This window comes from Podarcis melisellensis, assembly GCF_964234715.1.
Source record: "Podarcis melisellensis genome assembly, chromosome: 11".
In the NCBI taxonomy this organism is placed as follows: domain Eukaryota; kingdom Metazoa; phylum Chordata; class Lepidosauria; order Squamata; family Lacertidae; genus Podarcis; species Podarcis melisellensis.
This window is the reverse complement of record NC_138543.1, coordinates 8166383-8193069: the sequence shown is the minus strand read 5'-3', so window position 1 is coordinate 8193069 and position 26687 is coordinate 8166383. Positions and strand designations below refer to the sequence as shown.

Genomic DNA, 26687 nt, shown 5'->3' with positions numbered 1-26687 from the left:
GATTTGGAGTACCCCATAGGCTCCACTTTTAAGTATGGAGGTCTGGCTGGAAGAAACATGGATCCTGTTGGGCCGGAGCCTCTCCGAAATTTGGTGTTCAATATTAAGGACTATCAAAAAGACCGGCAGAGAGGAACTGAGAGAGAATTAAGAGCCTCGGATGTGAGATCTCCAGGCTGATAGTAGATTGAGACTGATGGACACTTGTAGGGGACTGAAACCGGGAAAGGGGGGGGTGGAGTTTGGGAATCCAAAGGGGACATAATTATAATTTGTTCTGTTTCTATTCTGTTTTGTTATTGGTATGAAAATTGGGAAATTCGTGGAAGGGAATATTGGTCGATCTTAGAAAAATGTTTTAAGAATGAGTATTGATGTATAAGTATTGATGTTTAAGTTTGGATAAGGCAAAACTGGTTTTTAAAATGAACTAAATTAAATGAAAATAAGGTTAGCAAAAATAAATTGAGGAAATGGATTAATGAGAAAAAGTAAAATAATAATATGTTAAAATAAATTATTAAGTTAAAGTTGAGAAATAAGTAATAAGGATTTGCTGAGCTAACAATTTAAATTGGAATACAAGAAGGGGAGGTGTGAGGAGGTCTGAGAAATAAGGTAAAAGAAAATAAGCAATTGAAATTTTATGTGTTTTTAATCGTTTTTAAGTTTGGTATTTTTGTGTGTTTGTTATTTTTTGTTTGTTTTTGTTTTTGTTTTATTATTGAAAATGCTAACATTTTTTTTTTTAAAAAAATGAATAAGTTATGACACTAAGCCATCTTAAGACTGATAGGGAAATATAGCCAAACAGACAAGTGCTGGTTTACAAGCAGAATATATTTCAATATTGGCATAGCATGTTATTTTTTTTAACTTAGAAAACAGACAAGATGATCAAGAGTCATACTTTATTAATAGCTAAAACAAATGCTTTGAATAGAGAGAATGGGAAGAGAAGAGCAACTACACCCATCCACTGTTGTGATAAAATTCTGGAAATACAAAAGTGAAATTCATAGGCAGTGCAAAAAGTTTTATTTCAAGGCATTTTCATGCGAAGGCAGAAATGGCTCAGTAATGTCTAGTGAGGTGAATGAACTTCAGCTGAACCATGGAGGCAACCCACTGACTAAGAACACTGGTCGCCTCAGTTATAGAGTTTTCTTTCAACACTAGCCTTTCCCCATCAGATCATGTGCTTTAAGTATCCTAAAAAAACACTTAGGCACCCTCAGAATACAAAAATGTCAGGAAATTACAACCACACATGTCTGATTGCTATGGAAATTATTGTACCGTATTTTTCGCCCCATAGGACGCACCGGCCCATAGGATGCACCTAGTTTTTTTTGGGGGGAAATAAAGGGGGGGAATTATTTTCCCCCAGGCCCAGGGCTGGGGCGAGGGATGCCCGAGCTTCCCCCAACCCCAGCCCCCAGAACAGGCTGCTATCCGCAAGCCTTCGGAGCGTGGTGGGCACTCCCGCCGCGCTCCGAAGGCTTGCGGATAGCTTCCTGAAGCCTGCACTATAGTGTGCCAAAGAGTTGTTTACCATTTTGGCCAAGAACAGGTGTTCTTGAAAGTGAAACTAACAAGCTACACAAGTTGTACAGCAATAAACATTATTTCCTCCCCTAAAAATGAAGATAAGCAACTAAAAGGGAAAGATCTACCAAAATGAGCAGCATAGCACCCAGTGAATCCATAGAGCTTGAAGGTGCCCAACACAGACAGACTACAGTCCCCAGGCCTGGTGCAGCCAAAGACATGGCACCCAACATCCCTCTGCACCCGGGATCCAGCCAATGCAGCTCCACATACCAAGGAGACGGCCTTTCTTTATCAGCTGGTTGCAGCCAATGCTGAGATTGTGCTGATTGGGACGGTGCTGCAGAGCATAGGGACCACTGGTTCACAGTTGCCAGTGCATAGATCAGCACCCTTGTCAAGGATCAGCAACCCTTGCTAAATGTATATAAGCATATAGGTATATGAAGATATGGTGCTGGAGGAGACTCTTGAGAGTCCTATGGACTGCAAGAAGATCAAACCTATCCATTCTTAAGGAAATCAGCCCTGAGTGCTCACTGGAAGGACAGATCGTGAAGCTGAGGCTCCAATACTTTGGCCACCTCATGAGAAGAGAAGACTCCCTGGAAAAGACTCTGATGTTGGGAAAGATTGAGGGCACAAGGAGAAGGGGACAACAGAGGACGAAATGGTTGGATAGTGTTCTCAAAGCTACCAGCATGAGTTTGACCAAACTGTGGGAGGCAGTGGAAGACAGAAGTGCCTGGCGTATTCTGGTCCATGGGGTCACGAAGAGTCAGACACAACTAAACGACTAAACAACAAAATATGAAGATATTTATATGTAGTTCCATTGCACTTGAATGCAGCCAATTCAGTGCAAGCCAACAATACAAAAATAACAGCAGTTGGTATATGGCTCTATATAATCTCTTTGGTTTCACTTTATGGATTCAGATATCCAGTATTAGAAGAATGACTTTATGCCGAAAGAATAAGCCACATAAAATTAGTGTGCCCTGTATAATTATTGCAAGCAGATCAACATGATGCAACAGCATTCCTTGTATAAACATTAAGTGGTCTAGATATTTCCCTTACACTTACAACACAGTATGTGATTGCTGGGGACCACAATAATGGTGAACTGTTGAATTTAGGACAAGGTTTGCCAAAATTCATGGTCATCTTAGGAATATGATTCAAAATGATCACAGATGCATATTGAAAAAAGAAAGGAAACTGGGAATGTGTTGTCCCTTCCAAGAAAAACACATTTCCTAGCTTCAGTATTGGAAAAGACTGAATAAATATACTGGCTAGGATCCCCAAAACTGCTTAAGCTCATACAAAAATTTCACACCAGTCCAGTGGAATTTTTGACATTTTCCTTTGAACAGCGGCCACCAATGCAGTATCTATCACAAGCTGGTTTTGAAACACCCCTTGATTTCAGAAGAAGCCTACCATGAAGCATAATGGCTTGGTGTTACCAAAAACAAACCAAGAACCCCAAGTCCAAAGTTCCCTTTGGCTCACAGAACCAGTTGCATGGCTTTTTGAATCCTGACCAATATTTTTAAATATGTGAACACATTCCAGTAACGACAATATTTGGTCATTATGCACATACTTCATTTCAGATGGACAAAGTATAACTCTTCTCCCATATTATACAAGCAAATGAAATGTGTTGAGCAATGAGTGAGAAAATATGGTTACCACTACAGGGAGCAGGTGAAAGTGTGGTTTTAGATAAACATCATGTTCTGTTGCTCTTGGCATCACACTGTAACTTTTTACCATATATAAAGCTGGCAGCATAGTATATTCACAGCTATACAGTAAATTATCATAAAACTAAAAGCTTCTCCATACTTTCTTAAGGGAGAAGTTGAATAAGCAGCTATTACAACCTTCTTATTTAAAATTAAAATGTTCCTGGCACATTAAAATTGATACAAATAAGAAATGGGAGAATCAAGTTTATTCAAAGATCTAAGAACATTAATAAAATCAAAACATACTAATTTAATTAACCAGGTATCTCGATTCCCCCCCCCCCCCAAACATTGGGGGTTAGAAATCCATATTATTTCAATAATTTTGGTTTTTCATAAAATGTTTATTTTATAAACCAAGGCTTCACAACAAAAGCTTCCACAATATAGTCAAACATCCTAGCAGAAACAAATTAATAGTAGAATAAAATTTTATACCACACACAACTGTTAGTGATCCACCAGTCTGCTTTATGATAAAACCAAACCACTGAATATCGGTTATGTTATAAAGAATATGAAAAGGATTTCCTAATGAAAAGAATTAGCTGATATCACTATGGTATCCTGCTTATGTAAGTCAGTGAGGCTGGATGTTTCCATAGAACTGTGAAAGAGTTTTAAAATCAAAGACCTACAAACTACGGTAATTCCAGTTTTAGAATATCAAACGTTTTCCATTTCCCTTTGCCTACATTTCTCTTTTCCTTTAAACAAATGATACTAATTAAGCTTATAGTGAAATCCTATACATGTCTTCTCAGGAGTAAGTTTTACTCCCAGGTAAACCTGTATAGGACTGCACCCACAATGTTTGTGCAGTTCACTGTAAGCTCTTGGGAGGGGCTATAGATGAGATCTGCAGGTGAAGGGCAGTATATTAATTAATTAATTGCCCTTGTTTATTTTATTAGATGTAGGGATGCGGGTGGCACTGTGGGTAAAACCTCAGCGCCTAGACTTGCCGATCGTCAGGTCAGCGGTTCGAATCCCCGCGACGGGGTGCGCTCCCATTGCTCGGTCCCAGCGCCTGCCAACCTAGCAGTTCGAAAGCACCCCCGGGTGCAAGTAGATAAATAGGGACCGCTTACTAGCAGGAAGGTAAACGGCGTTTCCATGTGCTGCGCTGGCTCTCCAGATGCAGCTTGTCACGCTGGCCATGTGACCCGGAAGTGTCTTCGGACAGCGCTGGCCCCTGGCCTCTTAAGCGAGATGGGCGCGCAACCCCCGAGTCGGACACGACTGGCCCGTACGGGCAGGGGTACCTTTACCTTTATTTTATTAGATAGGAGGCATGACAAACACATTGGGCAGAACCTAACAAACCCCTTCAGGGCTTCTACTTGCCCAACAGGGACTCCCCTCTCCCTCCCCTGCCGACTCCCCAAAATTGGCTCAGGGGCAAAAAAGCATAAGGGGGAGGGGTAATTGTTCCATTGGGCAAGCTGATATGTTGGTATGTCTGTGCATGCTATCTGTAATAGCATGACGCTGAATTCCACACATTAAATTTTGTTGTCTGTGTATAAGTTGATGGAAGATTTATATACAAGCTTTTCATCTGCAGAGATTCTGGAGACAAAACCCATTTTGAATATATACCCATTATGGTCTTTCCCAGGCTGATTCCGACCTACCGTTTTAGCTGTGGGATGTCGCTCAATAATAAATGAAGAAAGTCCTGGAAGAGTAACAAAAGACCACAATTTAATAACATGAATTTAAAAATACACACTTAACAATACTTGAACTGTTTATTCCATTTTATAACATTTAAAATAGACACGTGAATATAATGTCAAGGCTTACAGACAGCTATCACAAGAGATCAGAACACTTAGCAATGGTCACTTGAAAATTAAGAAGACGAAATGCAGGAACATAATATGAAGTCATAAGTAAGAAATCGATAAACAAATATACTTGTGCTGGGTGGATCATTCCCTCTATTTCCAAACTTGAGGTGTGGGTACCTATCCTTTTGCAGCCACTACAGCACCAAGTTGGTTTGGGGAAACACCATGATTTGCATACCTATTTAACATCATGATTTGATATATCTATTTAAAAGAGGCAAAATCCCAAAACAGCGCAGTGAGGACTCGGTGTGCTCAGCAGCCTTCGATTGCTGACTGCTGAAGGGTAAGAAAATGTAGAATTTGGGATGACAGAGAGGGATGTAGTGACTTAGAAGAGGGACAGGATAAATTGCTACAACTTGGGGTAGAAACACACCATAATGCAACATTTTGTTGCAAGTCCCACTTGTATAAATAATTTACATTTCAAAGGCTTAAGTGTCAATGTTTGATTTATTTATTTATTTTACTTATATTCTATACCGCTTTATGTTTTTAAGAAACATATCAAAGCCGTTTACAGCATATTAAATCAATAAAACAATCTGAAGAAAGTCAAATATAGAGTACAGTGGTGCCTCGCAAGACGAAATTAATCCGTTCCGCGAGTCTCTTCATCTTGCGAAGCACGGCTATTAGCGGCTTAGCGGCTATTAACGGCTTAGCGGCTATTAACGGCTTAGCGGCTTTAAGAAAAAGGAAACAAACTCGCAAGAACTCCCAAGACGTTTCGTCTTGCGAAGCAAGCCCATAGGAAAAATCGTCTAGCAAAGCAATGCAAAAACCGAAAAACCCTTTCGTCTTGCGTGTTTTTCATTTTGCGAGGCATTCGTTTTGCGGGGCACCACTGTATATAGTCAAAGCAACATAACAGAAAACTAAAATATTATCTTAAAGATTTCAAAATAAAACAAAGGAGGTCAACTACAGAATACTTACTTAACATAGTAGGGCTGGTGAGTCTGGTCCCCACCCCCTAGGCCAGGTGGAAAGGGCCTTGCAGGGAGCGGCGTTCAGCACTCACAGCCAGACGATGTTCCTCTGGCCTCATGAGGAACATCTTTTAACAAACACAGAGAACAATTACAAAACCACCTACTGTATATGACTATATTTATATTTTGTGGGCATATTCAAAATTGCACTATCCAAAACAAATCTTTATACCTAGACAAACACAATTTCACCATCACCACCACAAAAGAATGCAATCTGCCTATTCTTATTGTGTAGTCAAATATGTAATTTGTTTACTGTAGTGTTATTGGGCTGGATCAGTGCTGCCGCTCAATGACGGAAGACTCTTTGATTCAGTGGCATTCATCAGTGGAATAGGCAAGGAACATGATTTTTGAATATTTCCTCTTCATCTGCAGCCCCTGCCCCTTCAAATTAGCTGGGGTATGTGTGGAAGGGCTCTTTGGGACAGGGCAGGACATCATGTGATAGGGATGCAGGAAGAATGATGGAGCAGTAAAGAGAGTGTTTGCAAGGACCCAAGGGGTTACAGAACTCCGGAGGGGTACTTTTGTTTTCCCTACCACAATGTTCCTACATGTGGTACATGCCGACTTTTTCACTTTTATGGAAGCAAGTAAATGGGTGAACTTTGGGGTGCTATTAGAGCAGTTGGAGGTAAGTCTTCTATCTGCAGAGCCCTTCATATACATAGCCAAATTTTGACTTTTGGAGCGGGGGTCACATTAAAGTGTGTCCTAAACTTTGGAACACAGAACAGAATGTTTGGAACTGGCATATTATTAAATTGTACACTAATCATATTTGATTCATTTAAAGGATGGGCTAATCATTGGGATGCATACCATGATGAAAATATTTTATCTCTGTAAGGCACATCTAGATAAAACAATTGCTAAGGACAAAATGTTGTTGCACACGTTCTCATTTCTTTTTGTTCCAGCTGAGTCAAATGTATCCGGGTAGTCTTTATTATCAAAATGCACCAGTACAATATGCCCTCCTGTTGGCAGACAGATGGAGACACTGAATACAAACAAATTTGATCCTAACTAGCCAAACAATAATAATCCCAAGTTGTCTAAATATTAAAATGCAAAAGCAATGATCCAATGGAGCAAATATTTCTGTCTGCCTGATGAAGTTTTAGTCACAGAAAAAGCTTCAATCAACTCTGCAGTTGCTGAGTTCTAAAAGAATAGAACTGGAACAATACTTGCTATGCTTTCTTGCAACAAAGAAGACACATTCATTTTCATGCTTGCATATCTACTTTAACCGAATTATGAAAACTCTATGTAGCTAGCAAAATACTTTCCATGAAGATAAGGATCACTTAAAATGGAACTTGTAGAACACTTTCACACACAATAGAAAAGCTTGGATATTTTAGCATCCATATTAATAAGACTGAACTAATAATAAGATGCAAAATTATGATCTCAACAAATGAATCAGTATTACAGCTGGTTACTTGTTGAAGCAGATGTTACAATGAGAAAATTAAAATCTGTGAAGTATTTTATCCCCAAGATATTCATTTTTCATCACCAAACTAAACATCAACCTTAACTGCACTAGTGGAATCAACAACTCATACTCATTTCTATTTATTTATAGTTACCAACACTCCATTCATTACACAAATTTCATCAAAAGGTGTTAGTCAATGGATTCTCTCACAGAAACCAGAATGGACTTTTAAAAAATCCTGCCCTAAAATTCCAGACTTTCTTGCTACTCAACTAAAATAAACAAAAACTACTATTAAAAACATACCGAGCATGCAGTCAAAATGAAGGAGAAAAAAGCAAACTGATTAATGTTTCACATGTGAAGTCATTTCCTTGCACCTGTGGCTCAGATCTAGGAAAAATACTACAAATGCCACTAGAAACAAGGCTAGTATTCAGAATGCAAGCAATTATTTATACTTTAGATGTTATACTCTGTTCTTCATAGTTTTAAATGCTGGGAATCCATCCCATTATTTTTTATGGTGTAGAGGAATACTAAACATTAAAACCTTTAAAAACTGTTATTTATTCTGTATCTGATGTTTGGTTAAAGATTCTTATTCATATTTATGCTAGGTAACCCATAAAAATCTGCATTTGCAGCCACATTTGTCTAAATGTGCATATATATATATATATATATATATATATATATATATATATATATCCTGTACAGAGGTATGAAGGTCAAATAATCAAATCTACCATTCAGAATCTCTGTACAATGAGCTCAAAATTGACTATAATTTTCCCATGGCACAACCAAGATGTTATATCACAAAATGGCACTTGAGAATGCCCAAACAATTCTCACCACAGATTTGTGGGAGACAAAATATGGATTTGGCCAGGGCTTTTTGGTGAGTTCTTTGGCAAGTTCTGGTGTTGCAGCCCAGCAATTTGTGTCATAAAAAGCTCAACAAGTTGGGCTGGGTGCCCCCTCCCTAAAAAAAGGTCAACAAGTTCCGGCACCTCTTTTTCTAGAAAAAAAAAAGCCCTGGACTTGGCTGCATTTTATCCTCAAGTAATAGATTCCTAAATGTGAAGGTCAGGGTAGAAAATCTCCATTGGCTTTAGTTGATTCTGGTTCAAATAATGCCAAAGCTGAGAAAACAAAATTCAATAAAGATATAGAACTTAGTGTAATCCTTTCCCTCCTGTCTCTGATTCCATTTCATCGTTGACAGACCCTCCTCAGATCTTGTCAATCTAAAGGGTACCTTGAGCTCCCATCTCAACTTGCATTATTGAACTATATCCCAGCACCACTGCAAGAAATGCATGCTCTTTCCCCCCAGAGATACACAGATTGCATGCTTACTAAATGAATTATGCTACAGCGTTACTGTCAGGAAACACTATAAATCAAAAGGTTAAAAATGCAGCCGGGTGCAACACAATTGGATGCAATGCTGGGAAAGGGCAACAAAAGAAATGCATTTGTATCTTTTTCTCCTTTCCTTTCCTTTGTTCTGGTGCTCATCATAACACCAACATGGGACATCAGCACCCTATGCAACAATCCCCACCTCTCATTAAACATATTTTTTGGAACCGAGCATGAAAAACCAAATGTAAAATTAAGCAGGGGCTTTCTGCCACATCTACAATAGCTATAAAAAAAATAAGACGACAATTTTTCAAACTCTTGATTAGTAAACATTTGCCTCAGGGTTAGGAGCATGTTTGAAAAGTTTCATCTGGTCACAACAGCTGGACAGTTTATAAAGCCACATTTCACAGCAGGCTGCTGGGGCGCAAAAGAAAATGACTGGTGGATTAGCAACTCTATTGTAATATGATCTTACAATGATGACTAATAGCCTTATGAGCAGAGATCTTCCAACATTTTGCAATATTTGTGTAATTTGCTAAGCAAATTGATTTCGCATCAAGCCTGCAGATTTATCTGAAACAAATTCAAGTCTCCTACCCTATCTAATACTTTCTGTGTAACTGAAATAATGCATTTTGCTGCCTTGTTTTCAACCAACAGCTAGGGACCATAGGTTTCTAAGGCTCCAATCTGAATCTTATTTGGTAGGAAGTAAGTCTACTGAGCTCAGAGAGAATCTAAACATTACCAGCTTTGGTAACCATAGCTAAGAAAAATCTATCATGATAATGAGGCTATTGTCATCTTGATATGATTCTCCCTTCTATCCTTACTTAGCTGATGGCAGTACAAGAGTCCTCCCCTTCTTCCTAGGCCTGAGAATGAGAAGATGGGAAGGCAATGTGCTTCTGCAAATTCCACACAGAGAGCCTCACTGCGTTTCTCTCTTGAAAAACTTATATGCGTAATGTTGGAAGCCATACTGTGCTGGGGAAAGTGTTGATTTCATTTCATTCATATCCTATCCTCATTTCTCTACATTGATTCAAGTAATATTTCTAACTACCAAGCTGAATTATTATTTTTGAACAATTATAAAACATCCTCTCTGTGGTATTCCCACTTACATCCCACTGTGGAACTCTAACATTTTATCTTTAGAAAGTAATTTCCTTTCTTTGCTCCCCCCCCCCCAAGCCTTTATCATCTCTCCTTTTGGTTTGATGTTGCCATGTTTTGGTCTGATCCTTTAGGGTCTGTCTGAGCACCCTATTTGAATTTTGTATCATGCAATGAAAAAAGCTTTGATTTAAGATTAAGGAGATGCAAGCTGAAATCCCAATTTAGCCATAATTCTCACAGAGCTGAACTAGAGCTGAACTAGGGCAAGTTAGATGTTATGAGAAAAAGGCATGTAAGTCAGAAAGCAGACCATGACAAATTCTGGGTTATTGACCTGATTTGTTAACTAAAATTACACCAAAGTTCCCCAGTTGTGTCCATCTAAATCTGAATGCTTGGAACAACTTCTGTGAGTGCAGGGTAACTTCCACTGTCTCCTTCCTCCACATATCCCAGCACTTCCATTAAATCTGTTCCAGCGGGTTACAGGAACCCCCATAACATATTTGGGAGTGCATGGGGTTGAGAGAGGGCACATTCCATTGCTTTTAAAGATGCTGTTCTGCATGCACAATGATTTAGTTGGATGCAGCCCTTTGGACAAAATTGAGAACATTGGTTTAATGTAAGCAAGAATCTCAATGTGAAAGCTGGCATACAAGCAGAGAGGAGGGACAACAGAGAAGTAGGTGGTCATGATGTACCGTATTTTTCACACCATAGGACGCACTTTTTCCCCTCCAAAAATGAAGGGGAAATGTATGTGCGTCCTATGGTGCGAATGTAGGCTTTCGCTGAAGCCTGGAGAGTGAGAGGGGTCGGTGTGCACCGACCCCTCACGCTCTCCAGGCTTCGCACACCTCTCCGCAAGCAGCGGGAGCCCAGCGCTAGGCTCCCGCTGCTTGCGGAGAGTTGCCTGCATGCTGAAGCCTGCGCGCGCTGAGCTCAGCACGTCCAGGCTTCGCGGACCTCTCTGCAAGCAGCGGGAGCGCTCCCGCTGCTTGCGGAGACTTGCCTGCATGCTGACGCCTGCGCACGCTGAGCTCAGCGCATCCAGGCTTCGTGGACCTTTGCGGAGCGCTCCCACGGCTTGCGGAGACTTGCCTGTTTGGGGGCTGGGGTCGGGGGAAGCTCAAGCTTCCCCCGCCCCAGCCCCGCGCCTGGGGGGAAAATAATTTATTCCCCTTTATTTCCCTCCCAAAAAACTGGGTGCGCCCTATGGTCCGGTGCGCCCTATGGTGCGAAAAATACGGTAAATCATAGTTTATGAAGCCAGGGACTAACGTACAAATCTACACAAGACAGCATTTATTTATGGAAGCCACTGCAAGAAAATAATCTAAAGATTCTTTAAAAATGGCCTAAAGGCACACAATTCAACAGCTGAAATGAAGTGGGCTCCATATGGAGCTGTGCCTAGATAGCAGACCACTTAGGAGCTGTGTGTAGGTCTCTCTGCTCTATGGAGCAAGAGTTAGTTAAAAATAAAACTAACCACCAAATAAATAAATGATAAAGAACATGTAGGAACAGTTTTGATGTCTTTTGAAAAAAGTGTGTGTGTGTATATACTCATCTTGAATATGGCTTTTCTACACTCAGCAGTGCATCTTGATTCAATTATCTTTACAGTCAATGATGGAAGTAAAAAGAAATTTTCTGTTTTGTAACAACAGGGAAATATTTTGTTCAGCTTGAAACCTAGTTGTATTTTATCTTATTTTCATGTTTTTAAGCAGGTCACCACAAAAATATTATGAATGCATGCTGGCATTCTTATTTCATAGGCTTAATGTCAATATCAGAAAGAAAGCAAATATTTTTTTTTTTAAATATAAGTCCGTTTAATTTGGTCTAAATGAAAATATCCATTATCTGATGGTGATGTGTCTCATGACATGCAGAAGTTCTCTTTCAACACAGTGCAGTTGTTCACAATATGGCATGCTGAAAATCAAGATTGAATTTTTAACCTTACATTAAGATACCTTATGAAAAGAGAGGCTTCTGTGTGCCTCCACTTGACCCTTTTAATACTCCAGAAGCAATTTCTCTCTATAAACAATAGCAACCTTGAGTAACAAAGCATGACTGAAATGTGTTTCCATAAGAATTTAACAAAGCCATCCTGGAAAGAAGCAGCAGGCAAAAAAGATTATCTGCTTCTGTTGCTACAGTTCATTTTTGTACGTTCATTCTTATATTCAAACCAAAGTTTAGTTTTTGAAATATTCAATAGAGGTTGTGTTAATATAACTAAGGATGATTTACAAGGGGAAAGTTGGAAACATAATAACTACTCTGTATCAGATGAAGGTCAATCTAGTTCAGCATTCTGCTTCCAAGAGCAGTTAGAAGATCCTTGGAGGCTCATGAGAACGGCATTAAGATATCTGGGATTTACTCTGTCATGGATGCTTTAGTTGAGATTCCTACAATGCAGGGGTTGGACTAGATGACTCTTGGGGTACCTTCAAACTCTACAATTCTATGATTCTATACTGCATTTGAGCAAAAAGATTCCATTTTGACATCATGATTAGAAGCCCTCGATAGATCAATTAGATTAAATCATAGCATCCATAACATACTTCCTTGTAGCTTTCTTTATGGCCAGACACCAGTTTTGGGGAGCACACATCTTGCATATCCTGACAAATGTATTTTCTATGCCTGAAGTTTTCTTAAAATCTTAAGATAAGAATAACAGCAACAATGGAACACCCACCTTAGTGTTAGGCACATAAGCCCCGTAGGAGCAAACCCAGGATTCACGTACCCCAATATCCCATTTCCAACACTGGCCAACCACCAGGGCATGAAGGTAACAGCCCTCCAATTCTCTTTGCCCTTCACTTCTAGTAACTGATACTGAGAGGAATAGGTTGCCTCTACAGTGATACCTCTGGTTACGTACTTAATTCATTCTGGAGGTCCGTTCTTAACCTGAAACTGTTCTTAACCTGAAGCACCACTTTAGCTAATGGGGCCTCCCGCCACTGCCGCCACCACACAATTTCTGTTCTCATCCTGAAGCAAAGTTCTTAATCTGAGGTACTATTTCTGGGTTAGTGGAGCCTGTAACCTGAAGCGTATGTAACCCGAGGTACCGCTGTATAGGTTGCACTTAGCTATCGTTCTCTCTAAAAATAAACTCAGGCGGTTTAGAACCACAATGGGGCAACTGATAAATGAACTAATCCCAGTATCCAGAAGAATGTAAAAACACAAAGGGGGTCGGATAAAAAAGCAAGAAAAAAACATTCTCAGAGGCCTCCAGGAGCCATATAATCTCGAGCACCACTTGGAATGGAAAACTGGAAAACCAGGGGAGTGGATAAATTGTCCTTCCTGAGCTGTTTACAATTCATAGTATGCTGAAGGAGGACATGGCTGGCTGGAACCCTGAATGGGCCCATTCCTGTTAGGGGGTGAGGATATACTGTGACATTTCATTACAGGTTCCACTTGTCATGACTGTTACCAACCAATGAAGCTGTTCTTGATGAATTTATTTAGTTCCCTTTTAAAGATGCAATCCTCAGGCAACAGTGGTGCTTGATGGAGTGGCACAGCCAACACTGCAATCACAACACCTGGTGCTTATGCTGGTTAGCTGAGGGGTGGAAAAAGAATCCTTTCACGGCTCTAGTTTGCAAGCAAGAGACCTGGTTCAAGTCCATTGCCACCACATACTCCACACAGAATTCAGCAGAACCTATGCTGGCCCAGTCCCATGGGCAGGTGGCCACCTCCACAGAGGATCAGGGAGTTGAATAGTTCTGCCTGCCAGTGGTCATCACCACATCCTGCAATGTGTGAATAAGTACTTTCCCTTTTCTGCTATGAATCAACTGCCTACAACTTCACCAGGAAAGTTCTAGTGTTATGAAAGGGAGATTTAAAATGGTCTCTGCTCACTTTGCTGCACGCTCCCCCACCTCCAAGCTTCTAAAACATAAATGCTTAGCTTGTCCTCATAGGAAAGGTTCTTCAACTCCTGGATTACTTTGACTTAAGTTAAAGATGCAAGTACCTGAGAGAGTATCAGCTGTCCATGAAAAGCCCGCACAAACTTCTTTAAAAAGGCAAAATATGCAGCTTCTCCAGCCTTCCCCGCAAAAGATCGCAGAAGGAAATAACCCTGGATGAAGCGAACAAGGCATACAAGATGTTATTCCTTTCTTATTTGTACAAAATACTGATTTGTCATATTGAGAGTACCGGTTTTAGCATTCTGACCTTCAGGTAATGAACCTGCATGAACACTTTTTCTGCATTCAGGCCATGTTTGATTATAGATGCTCCAGATTCACTTGCTTTGCCAGTGTTCTCTTTCTTGGGCCTAAAAGGGCACAAATAATTCAAGATCTGGATAAACAGATACAACGAGGATGTTAAAAAAAAGTCTCACAATTAAAACACTTAATTACAACGTTCTGTTTTACTTCAGGCATTGTCTGCTATATAGGAGGTTTCATACTTACTCAGGTAACTTCGTTCGTGGGAAAAGTAGTACAGCAATGCATTTTTCTAATGTAACTTTATATATGGCTACGCAAACAGCTGAAGTTTAAACTAGTAGCCAATTCTAAGCTGGTGTGAAGCGACTTAACTCTTCTCCCAGACATGACATCATATCACATGGCATTCTGCTAAGACATGCTACACAGGCAGGAGTGTCACACTATGCGCAAAGGGAAATTAGAAGAGATGGAGACACTTTAGATGGAGGGAAATGGAAAGGAAGGATATTGAATTCATTACATCCAGTAACATATTTTGGCTGCTCTTACCTGAACATAGGCTTAGCAGCTCACAAGGCTACACCTGGAAGGATGAATGGGCTCTTTCATCTATGCCCAATACATTGAAAAAAAGGACTTAAGCTTTCTCTTTATTTTTCTTTAGTTTGCAATTTTCCATGCACGTCAAAGAAAAGCAGCCAGAGTTTTTGAAAACAAAGCCTGAAACATTCAGCCCACTGAATTATCACCCATGAGGACAATATCCAGAACAAATTCAAACTGTGTGAATTCTTCATCAATGGTTGTCCAGTTTCCAAATTTGTGTCAGAAAACTATTGCTTACTAGTGCCTGACCTCTTTAGTTTAAATCACAGGGTTGGGAGGGGGAAAAGGGGCAACCTTCTTCTCTCAGGTAGAGCCTGTTGTAACAGAGTAAGTAGCTAAGGGATGCTTGCACTAGCTATTTTTCCCAGGTTATGTCCAACAAAAGCTGGTGTTTATACTGTGGCGTGCTTTAGTGCATCTACATGAAAGTGTTGACTGAGGTCATATGGAGATCTGGGGTGAGCAGAAGTACTAAATGAGTATCTGGGATCAGTAATAGAGTGAATAAGGGCCAATAAACTACAACATAATCCCAACAAGATTATTGTTGGTAGGTGGTACTCAGCCTGTTCTAGATAAGGTTGTAACTCCCCTTAAATATCAGACTCACAGCTCAGGAGCTCTTTTAGCTCCAGCCTTGTGTATACCGTAAATGTCGAAGTGGCAGGAATCAAATGAGGCTGGAGTGATGGAGAGATAGCTTGGCCCCAGTAATCCATGTCCTTCCCCCTCGTATTAAGATCTTCATCTGAATACCTTTTTTAAGTCCCTCTCCCTTCAGAGATGAAGCTGTTGGTGAGCCAAGATAGAGTCTTTACAGTGATGGCTTCTCATTTTCAGATGTATCCCCGGGGAGTCTGGCATGGCAGATTCTAGTGCCTTTGTGGCACCAAGACATACCTTTTCATTTGTCCACACCTCTTAGATTTTAAAAAAATTGTATTTGTTATTTTAACCTGTTGGAATATTAACTTCCCATGTTTTATATTTACGGCTCTACTATTTTTATGTAGTTTTAGTGTGTTTTTAAACTATTGTTAGTTGCTCTGATATGTTGCTGGTTAAATATAATTTTATTATATACTTTTAAGATAGGTTTTTTAAACAGTCTCTGTTGTAAAATTAATGCACTATAAAACCCATGTGATACCTTAGCAATTGAAGTAGGAAAGCTAATGTCTAGATAAGCCTCCTATCAGAGCAAGCCATGTTCACATTTTTTAAAAAATGGAACAAAACAAAATACACAAAAAAACCGGCCATCAGCAGCTGTGTTGGCTGCAGCTAGCGATAAGGCTGTTTCCTCTATCTGCACCTATTGTCAAGCTACACACTTGCAAACGTATGACTTGTCTGATTTAGCATATATACAATAACACGAATAAATATTAATGAAAATAGCTTATACCACAACTATAGTAATGTGAGAACTTGATGTAGAGGGAAGGCTCAGAAGATGGACACTGGGCCAGGCCACCGGTGGAAGGCTTTTAGAACTACATTTATTCCAGGAGCAGCTACTTTTCCAGGCGCATGTTTATTCAAATCTCTAATAAGCCACAAAGCTTACTTGATGATATTGGGCGAGCCACTATCTCTTGGACTAACCTGCCCAACATGGGATTTTATAAATACAAATGTGGGATGAGGGGGAAACCATGCACACTGTCTTAAAATCTTTGGGGGAAATAGCAGGATAAAAGCTAAATAAGAAAAAGTTCAAGTGCACATGGTGTTGCCTACTGGGTCTGTATCAGCCAGGAAAATATTCTGTATTAGGGTCAGTACTCTATGTGTAGTGTTTAGCATGAGGCCGGGGTTACAACAATCAGGTGAGTCCCCTGAACTGCATTACAAACTTTTTTTCAGACTGGGATACTTTAGAAATTAACATACAGTGCAGCATAAGGGAATACTGTTTTTAAAAATAAGATGCTGTGCTCTGCACATAGTCCCCTCCGCCCCACCCAGGTCCCTGGATTAGATTCAGGCTGCAATCCTGTGCATAGGATTACACATAAATACATGGATAACACAATAAACAAGTCTCACCAAATTTCATGCATAATTATGCACTGGATTGGGGGGTTGGAGACATTTTATGAAACAACAAAACTGAAAGCTAACAGTCAACTCAACTTTATACACTAGAGTTTATACTTAATACATTGTCTGTAAACATAGTATAAAATCTAGCTTAAAGGCTGTATTTAATTGTAAAATAATCAATTCAACATGTTTTAGTATGCTTAGAGCCAATGAATGAAATTCACACATAAAAAAGGAAAATTAAATAAAAATCATGAAAATCATGATTAAAACAAAGAAGAATTTCCTCACTGAAACATGGTTTAAATTAATCCGCCCCATGCTTAAGTTTTCTACACCCACAAGTCTATGGGGTGGTGTAGCCTAATATGATGTTGTAAGCAGATTGCTCTGCAGCCAGACAAGCCAAATTTCAGGTTGCAAAAGATAGATTGAGTCTATGATTGAGTGGATCAATTTCAAAGAGTTGACCTCAAAAGCCACCTAGCTCTAGCTACTGCAGCATTTCTCAGAGGTAACCATCCAGCAACTGCTTGAAAACCTCTAAAGAGGGGACAGTTCACCACCTTCTGAGGCAGTCTGTCCCACTGTCAACTCACAGTATCAGGAAATTCTCCCTAATGTTTAGCTGAAATCTCCTTTGAGTTTAACCTGTGGGTTCATGTCCTATTCTCTAGGGCAGGGGTGGGGAACCTTTCTCTCTTTTTTGTCAAGGGCTCCATTCCTTCAGAGCAACCTGTCACCATGCCAGTGATGGGTGGGGCTGAAGCCAGCAGTGGGCGAGGCTGGACACTGAAACAGACAGAATCACCCACTTCTCCTACTATCCAACCAGCAGGTTGCCAGGGGAGGAAAATATCAGAAGTGAGAACTAATCACGAGTACCACTTTCTCGTCCATCTGTTTTGGTTGCTCCCGTTCCACTCCTACCCACCTTGACTTCTACCTCTGAGCTCCCCACCCTCTGAGGTGCAATCTGCAGGCAATTATTGGGTTTCAGGCTGCCCCACTCTTGCTCTGAGATAAGCAGAAACAAATTTGCTCCCTTATCTGACAGCCTTAAAACAAATTTGAAAATGGCTATCACATTATCTCTTCTTCAGTAAACAGCTTATTTAATTATTTTATCTTCTTCAGCCTAAATATACCCAGTGCCTTCAACTTCATAGAACTTAGCCCCTCAACCATTTATTTGGATATGTTCCACTGAGCAGTAATTTCTGAGAAAATATTTTTTATTGGAATCAATATTTAAGACTTCCTCCTCATTTTAAAAAAGTCAAGTGCAACCCTATGCATGTTGAATCAGAAGTACATTCCACTGAATTCAGTACTCTCGGGACTGTACATAGGATTGCAACCTAGGTTGTTTTTCCTTATCCTCTCTCCAACCTCAACCCATTTGATTTTGTCCAGTCTTCTCTTTCTACATTTCAGCTGGTGAGGTTGATGTGACAGCAACGCTTAACCCAGCCTTCTGTGTTATTGGCCTGCTCCTGTGGAGTGTTCTTCCATTTGGGGCTGAGCAGACGCCTTCTGTTCTAATTTTCAAACCTTTGCCGTATACTTCTATTTGCCACCAGGATTATGCAGACAATTAAAGAAAAACTTTTTTCCATAATAGTGAGCTGTTTTAATTTTTGTATTGTATTTTAAGTGTTGTAAACCTCTTTGATTTTTTTTTTTTTATGAAACTGTGGTACACAAATATTCTAAATATTTGCTTTACAAACCCTTTGGAAGATGTAATAATTTAATCAGAACACTCCAATATCCTTCTTTTAGAGAGGGAAAATGTGAAACAATAAGTGAGCAGCCTTTTCTGTACCTTAACACTTGCAGATCTCCTTCAGAATTCTGCACCTCGTCTCTAAGGCGTTGCCAGCGCAGTACAGCTTTCAGATCTTGCTGCTCTTTTGCTTCATCAGCTGACAGCTACTTGGGACACAAATATTCAGTTTATTGTTAGAGGCTTCTTCAATTTCTCAGTAGTTTTTAATGGAAATCACATCAGCTTAGAGAAAGCCCTGTCATCCTTTAGAGGAGGCAAGAGCAGGCACCTAACCTATCTCCTACTACCGTGACCGATACAAATTATTATTACTATATATTTTGTTTTGGGAGATCTCCTGACCCCCACATAGACAATTTCAGGTAGTGTAGGGTGCGCAATTAAAGGACCAATTCCAGTCCCAATTAAATACGCCAGGGATTGAACCAGAGACCTTCTGCATGCAAAGTGGTTGTTCTATCACTGAGCTATGGCCTTATCCATACTCTGTGTAGAAGAGAGGAACTATATGGTATGTGTGCAATGGAAAGCACTTCTAAGCATGAATCAATACATTATTTGCTTGCGGTGCCAGCCCCTTGGACTTCTGTGGGTGCTACTTCAGAGGGTCCCTTCACCTTCTATATGGCATGGGGGCATACAGCTCAAATGAGGGAGTTGAACCACTAGGTCAAAGGCATATAACAGTGGAACTGGGCACTGGGTTTTTTGCCATTTGTGTTTTTTTCTGCAAGATGGTGGCCATGACCTAAAGCTTTAAGGCATAATTACACCAGCATTGAACAGAGTGCAAAAAAAGGTTCTCAGTGAAGCTGTTATTTGGCTAAAGATGTCTTAGTCAATTAATTCTTATGATATTTAATCCATTAAGTAACCAATTCAATTTGAAAATAGGTGCTGAAGTGAGAAGCACCAATTATTTGATTTTATATTATTCACACAGGTCATCATAGGTATCATCTTAAAAGAGGCAAACACCCTGTGTGTGCAATGATGTGCAATGGAAGGAGGAGGAATGCATTCTTGCTCTTATATTTTCATATCTCATATATTCTTGTATTAGAAATCACCGTCTAAAGAAAAATCTATCCGATGAATCTGTGAGACATTTTTATTGATTACATATTTTAATCAATGAATCAAATAAATTATTTGATTAAATACTAAGTTAAACATTGGAGTCCTTGTCTGCACAGTTAACAAGGAGCTAGATGGATCAATGGTCTGACTGTATAGGGCAGCCATACATGTTCCTACCCTATGAAGTGTGGTTCTCCTACTCCTACATAACATGTTAAAGAATATGAACACCAGACTGAATATTCAGTTAAGACAGCTGACATATTATTTCAGTATAATAATACTGCTAGTCACAACCTTGAAAGTCAGAATATTTTTTTGCCCTAAATCTTTCTGCCTTCTCTTTGATAACATACCGTATTTTTCGCTCTATTGGACGCACCGGACCACAGGACGCACCTAGTTTTAAGAGGGGGAAATCAAGGGAAAAAATTTATCCCCCCCCCAGCCCCAAAGAGCAATGGACAGGCTGCGCGCAGCCTGTCTGCTTCTCCCAGAGCTTCTCAGGGCTGCGGGGGAGGCCCGGGTTCCACCCCCCCAGCCCCAAAGAGCAAAGAAGCCAAGACAGCGAGCGGGATCCATAGCCGCGCAGCCTCTCCAGCCAGGAGCTAAACCTCTCCAGCGCGGCTAAAGAAGAAGACAAGGCAGCAAGCGCGATCCATCGCTGCCTTGGCTTCCTCTTTAGCCTTGCGCAGCATCTTTAGCCTTGTGCCACGGGATGGATCGTGCCCACTGTCCACCAGGGCTGGACTAGATGACTCCTGGGGTTCCCTTCCAACCCTGCAATTCTATGACCTCAGAAGGTGTTGGGGGTCTCCACCACTGGAGGCTTTTAAGCAGCGGTTGGGGGACCATCTGCCTGGCGTTCTTTAGCTGTGATTCCTACATTGTGAGGGGGCTGGGCTAGATGACCCTCGGGTGGCCCCCCCAACTCTATACAGTCCTATAGTTCTGCGGCAGGAGATCCAAGCCACTTCACACAATGCCCACTCCCAATTTTCATCAGAGAGACACTGGCTTCAGTGTCTAGGTAGGTACCCCCCTACCTGCCACACTTCCCCCACCCCACTTAAGCTGAGGGAATTTCTGCCCAGAGAAGCTCCTAGGTGAGGCAAGGGTTAAGATCTACCTCTGGTGGATCACGGAGAGGCGCGCAAGGCTAAAGAGGAAGCCAGGGCAGCGAATGGGATGGATCGCGCTCGCTGCCCGGCTTCCTCTTTAGCCTTGCGCAGCCTCCCCCGCCCGGCTGGAGGGGCGCGCAAGGCTAAAGAGGAAACCAGGGCAGCGAACGGGATGGATCGCGCTCGCTGCCCTGGCTTCCTCTTTAGCCTTGCGCAGCCTCCCCCGCCCGGCTGGAGGGGTGCGCAAGGCTAAAGAGGAAACCAGGGCAGCGAACGGGATGGATCGCGCTCGCTGCCCGGCTTCCTCTTTAGCCTTGCGCAGCCTCCCCCGCCCGGCTGGAGGGGCGCGCAAGGCTAAAGAGGAAACCAGGGCAGCGAACGGGATGGATCGCGCTCGCTGCCCGGCTTCCTCTTTAGCCTTGCGCAGCCTCCCCCGCCCGGCTGGAGGGGCGCGCAAGGCTAAAGAGGAAACCAGGGCAGCGAACGGGATGGATCGCGCTCGCTGCCCCGGCTTCCTCTTTAGCCTTGCGCAGCCTCCCCCGCCCGGCTGGAGGGGCGTGCAGGGCTAAAGAGGAAACCAGGGCAGCGAACGGGATGGATCGCGCTCGCTGCCCGGCTTCCTCTTTAGCCTTGCGCAGCCTCCCCCGCCCGGCTGGAGGGGCGCGCAAGGCTAAAGAGGAAACCAGGGCAGCGAACGGGATGGATCGCGCTTGCTGCCCCGGCTTCCTCTTTAGCCTTGTGCAGCTTCCCCCCGGCTGCAGAGGTTGCGCAAGCCTTTTCTAGAGGAGGGAGAAGGGACTGACTGGTGGTGTCTCTCCCTTCTCCCTCCTGGGGAAAAGCCCGCAAGAGCCGCGTGAAGCTTGTGTGGGGCTCTTGGGGGCTTTTCCTGCCTGCCTCCCCCCTGCATTCGCTCCATAGGACGCACAGACTTTTCCCCTTAGTTTTTAAGACGGAAAAAGCGCGTCCTATGGTGCGAAAAGTACGGTACCTGTCCCACAACCCACAAGAATAATTACAGTGTTGTCTTGAAGAATGAATTATATACCAATTTACCAGTTCATCAGCGAACAACTGATTTTCTACTTATGATAAAGAATGTTTTCACACCTTTATTTATACTTCACCTGCCAGGATGCATCTACATAGCTAAATTAGTGCATAACAACATCATTACCAATGCATTAGAGATAAAAGGGAGAACAGAAACATTTGATAGTGTTGCAAATTATTTCAGGTACCACCAATTACAATTTCATCTAACAGATTTCTCTGCATATGGAAGTTAATCAAGCCAAGCTCATGGCCAATGGCATGATAAATTTAAGGAGATTAGATAAGAGATTACCTAAGACAGTTGCAAACAGATTCCTCCTGCTCAGAGGCAGTATACCTCTGTTTACTAGATTCCAAGGGCGTAAGGTTATCCCTACTACCCTATTAGTGAAATTCCTTGGGGTCTGGACAGCTGCTGTCAGAAATAGTCACAGTGCTGGACTAGATAAATGTTTGTTCTGATCCAGCATAGCAATACTTATATCCTTAAACAGGGAGTCTATTTGCTCTTTTTGTAAATGTGTAAACTGAAGGTTATCCTTATTTCTACATTATGAAAACGACTATTCGAGCCATACCTGTTGTGCGGCTGACCAAAATGCATCTTCTAGGTGAGTGGCAAATCCTTCACTTAGCCACTCTTCAGTCCAGTCACGTGCACCAATAGCCAAGCCAAACCAGGCATGAGCAATTTCATGGCACAGGCGTGTTCCACAGAGATGGCTCCCTCCAGATAATGTGCTCTGTGACATGAAGATGATGTGTGGGCTGCATAATATGAATGAAGGACAAAATTATGAACCTGTTACAGCATGCATTGCCTGGCTATAGCAATATGTAGACTTTATTAGCCTTGTCAGCCTGTTATTACTGTATGCATGCTATGTCATGACAGTTAGTTTATAGCTCAGACATTTTTAGGAATTAGGTTGCACTTTATTGTTTTCTGGCAGAGATTCAAGCTAAATATTCTGCCAAGCATTTGTTTCACATTCAACCATCAAACAGCTATTACCTGTAATAAGTAACTTAAACCAAAGTTTTATATTTTTCAAATTACAAGGCTGATTTATTTCAGTGGAAGCATTTATGCCTAAGCCAAGATAATAAAAGAAGGGCAGGTGTGAATACAGACCATAGGTATTTTCGGCTAAATGATCAAAGCAACCAGGGAAAACAAAGAGAGAGGAAAAAAAGAGAGAGAGAGGCTCTCGTTCAAAAAGGAACATTGTAAATGTTGAAAACTCTAAGCTTTTAGGACAAAAAGTGTGGGAAGCTGAGCACCTAATGAAGCTAAAATAGGCATTGGTGTTGAGGGGGTGTCTGTTGTCAGTTGTCGATGAGTGGGTTCTTAGATCTGTACAGCATTCTACGTGCAAGAGTAGGTGTCAATTCCTGAAAGCACATGGATTTTGTTCTAACATGTTACAGAAATTGGGATAGGGGAGCAGCTATAGCAAAGTACCACAAGAAAAATGAATAAATGATCCCTGTTTCAAGCTATAGGCTTCTCTCTGGGATGAAATTAATATGGCCATTTCTATAAACCACCCAATGCCTCCTTTTGCATGATACAGGTTTGGGGTATTAAAACTTTGGATATCCAAAGAAATGTCATAGGCAATTCTGCAAAATATCTGAGGACGACCGTGGAAATGGCAGTTGAAATACAGAAAGGTTGCCTACAACTAAGTTAATATTATTTATTGTTGCATCTGTGACTTTTTTCTTCTTTTAAAAAACTCAATTCCAATAACAATGAACATGTCTTCCCCATTTCAGCTTCTATCAGGACCTACTAAGATGGCTGATCTACTAAGATGTGTATGTGAACACAGAGGATTTTTGTTAAACATGCCACTTTTGTTGTGTAGCCTAATGAAGTCATTGTTTTGCCACTTTCCAATATCTAATACAAGGCATTATTTGGAGTTGAATAAATAATATAGCTAGCTGGAATTTGTAAACCATGGACTTTTTTCACGCTCTGAAATACATTTCAGATTCTTTTAAAATCTTACTAATTAAATGCAACACTTAAAAGCAGGACCAAATTGCTGGTGTAACATTTCGCTCGAAGACAACTGAATGGTGAGTGTGCTTCTGGAATTATTTACAAAATTTGCAGGATTTGGGGTGTAAAGGGCAGATAAATCTTCAGGAAAAAACAACTAAAACTTGTTGCATTATTTATAGGTTGTTCCTACCCAGGATGTTATTTCCAAACACCACCTAGTCAACTCTTGCTTATTTTAATCAGTACATTTATTCTGCAATGGGATTATTTCATAAGTTGCATGCATGGCAGATCTTCTTTGCTGCCATGAAAATGATTGAAAACGCAGTTCTTGACTGAAACCACACCAGCAAAATTTTCAATACAAAACCAGGATTAGCAGAGTGCTATAATTCTTTAATTCACAAGTCAGAGCTGGAGATAAACCAAAATATTTCATAAAGTGAGGTTGACCTTAATCTGCCTTGTGTTCTCTCAGCTGCAAGGCAGAGCAGGTTCTTTTCTGAAGTGGCCCCAAAACTCTGGATTGCACTTCCCCGTGAAAAACAACTGCAAATTGGACTGAAACTACAAGGAAGTTTCAAAGTACAAAGCTAACACAACCTTTGCACAAGAATTCACTTAATAAACTCCTTCCCCAACATCCTAACACACACAGAGCAGGAAATTAATCACTAGGTTACCACAAGAACATACAGAGCACATCTTTGCTGAGCTATAGTGAAACAACTATAAAAGCTTCTTCTTTTTTGGCAAGCTTACAAGAAAATTTGAAGGAAACATGTAATTTTATTGCTTCTATGATATACTGATATATGGTTGCATTATTGTTATCATTTATTAAATTTGTATACAGCCTTCTATCCCAAGATCACAAGTTGGTTCACATACAAAAATGAGAATACAAAATACATAATAAAACAAAAACAAACCAATAACCTCCCCTCCCACATTATATGTATTTGATCCATTGATTCCTTATTGATAAAATTTTATTGTCTTGTAATCTGGGAGAATATGTGAAGTAAAAAATCTGAAGAGTGATGGACATGGGCCAGGAAGATCTGGGTCAAAATACCTGCACATCGGTTAAGGTCACAGGGTGGTAGAAGCCACTATCTCTTACCTACACTGCCTCAAAAGCTTGTTACGAGAATATAATTTCATAAGCTTGTATATGACATGGTGTTCTTTTGTAAGTTTTATTCCCATCCTGAAGTTTTTCTCAACTTCTTCTCCACTGGTAGTCAGGCAGCATGACGGCCACCTTCCTGAATACAGCTAAACACATTCAGCAGTCAAAATGGAAGTCATATGCCCTGCCATTATGACATTTTAACTAAAGGAGTTCCGATAACACAGGACACAGGGTTTCTGCTTCTCAAATGTAACTTACTGAGTGGCATCTTACACCAAGTAGCTGCTTCTTCACCTAGCTATGTTTTATTATTTATTTTATTGCATTCCCCCCCCCACACCTTTTTGTTCAAAGAGTTCTAGGAGGCATACATTGTTCTCCCCACCCCCCATTTAATTCCCACAGCAAACCTGTGAGGTAACTTAGGCTGAGAGAGGCAGTGACTGGCCCAAGGTCACCCAGTAGGCTTCATGGCTGAAGGGGGATTGAACCCTGGTGTCAGAAGTGCGTGCAGCAGCCAGGCCCTGTGACGAGTAGGACTTCGCAGGACTGGGGCCTTCCTAAGTTTGTTCTGGAGAGGCAAGGCATGGCCGCACAGGTGAGGCCGCTTGGTAACTCACTGCACCTGGTGGCAAGAGCTGGGAAAGAATATAAGGTCAGCATTTTCCTTCAGCTCTTTGCCACAGCAACACGTTTCCTGCCTTGCTGCGTTTGGCTTCTTGCTTCCTGATCCTCGGACCTTGGCTTCCTGACTCCTTGCTTCTCAACCCTTGGACCCTCGACTTCGTGACTCCCTCCTTCCTGACCCTCGGACTCCTGGCTTCTGGACTCTCGTTCCTGCTCCCAACTCGCCATCTTGCCCCTGGTCCTGACGTCCCCAGCCAGGACTTTGATCACCCATAGACTGGACCGTGACACCTGGTCTCCCAGATCCTAGTCCAACACTCTAACCATCCTGGCTCTCATGTTTTACAAAGCTGTCCCTGTAGTTTGATGTAACATAATGCACAGGTCAGCTCAAAAACTATATAGCTAAAGAGGGCATGGCATATCAAGGGCTACACCTTGATTATGCCATAATTGAAAAGGTAAAGTCTTCTTCCCATGTGTGTAAAAGTGCAGATATGGCCTGAAGACAGTTTCAAGATGTACTAATCCATGTTCCAAAGAACCTCTATTATGCAGCCCAACCCTTCCCTCAAAAATGTATGAACACCCACACTTCTCTTGAAAGAAGTTTATCTGTCTGGATCTGTCGGCAGAGCAGTGTTTTTAAGAGTGGTTTCTGCTGGAGGAAAAACACACTCACACATTTATAAGTAACCGTCTTAAAATGAAAATTCAGAAAAGCAGGTCAAATGGAGTTAAGTCAGCTAGTATCACAAAAGATACCACAAGACACTGAAGCCCTAGCAAAGAAAGAAAGTCACAGAGAACAAAGAGCAAGAATAAACAGCA

General features: G+C 41.2%; 1 protein-coding gene across 13 annotated transcripts in view; it reads right to left on the bottom strand.

Annotated features, from left to right (window-relative positions):
- The window catches only part of AOPEP (aminopeptidase O (putative)), a 204936-nt gene that overhangs the window by 110453 nt on the left and 67796 nt on the right, over nt 1-26687 (bottom strand). For 10 of the 13 annotated variants that reach the window (XM_081930531.1, XM_081930529.1, XM_081930536.1 and 7 more), the window contains 5 exons: nt 22653-22842; nt 18857-18963; nt 14369-14471; nt 14163-14270; nt 4952-4995 (listed from right to left, as the gene is read on the bottom strand). In XM_081930531.1, coding sequence (XP_081786657.1) covers nt 4952-4995; nt 14163-14270; nt 14369-14471; nt 18857-18963; nt 22653-22842 — 552 coding nt within the window. Of the gene's footprint in view, nt 1-4951; nt 4996-6892; nt 7155-14162; nt 14271-14368; nt 14472-15659; nt 15769-17962; nt 18046-18856; nt 18964-22652; nt 22843-26687 lie in introns of those variants that run through there. The other 3 variants (XM_081930526.1, XM_081930527.1, XM_081930528.1) reach the window with 3 other exon arrangements.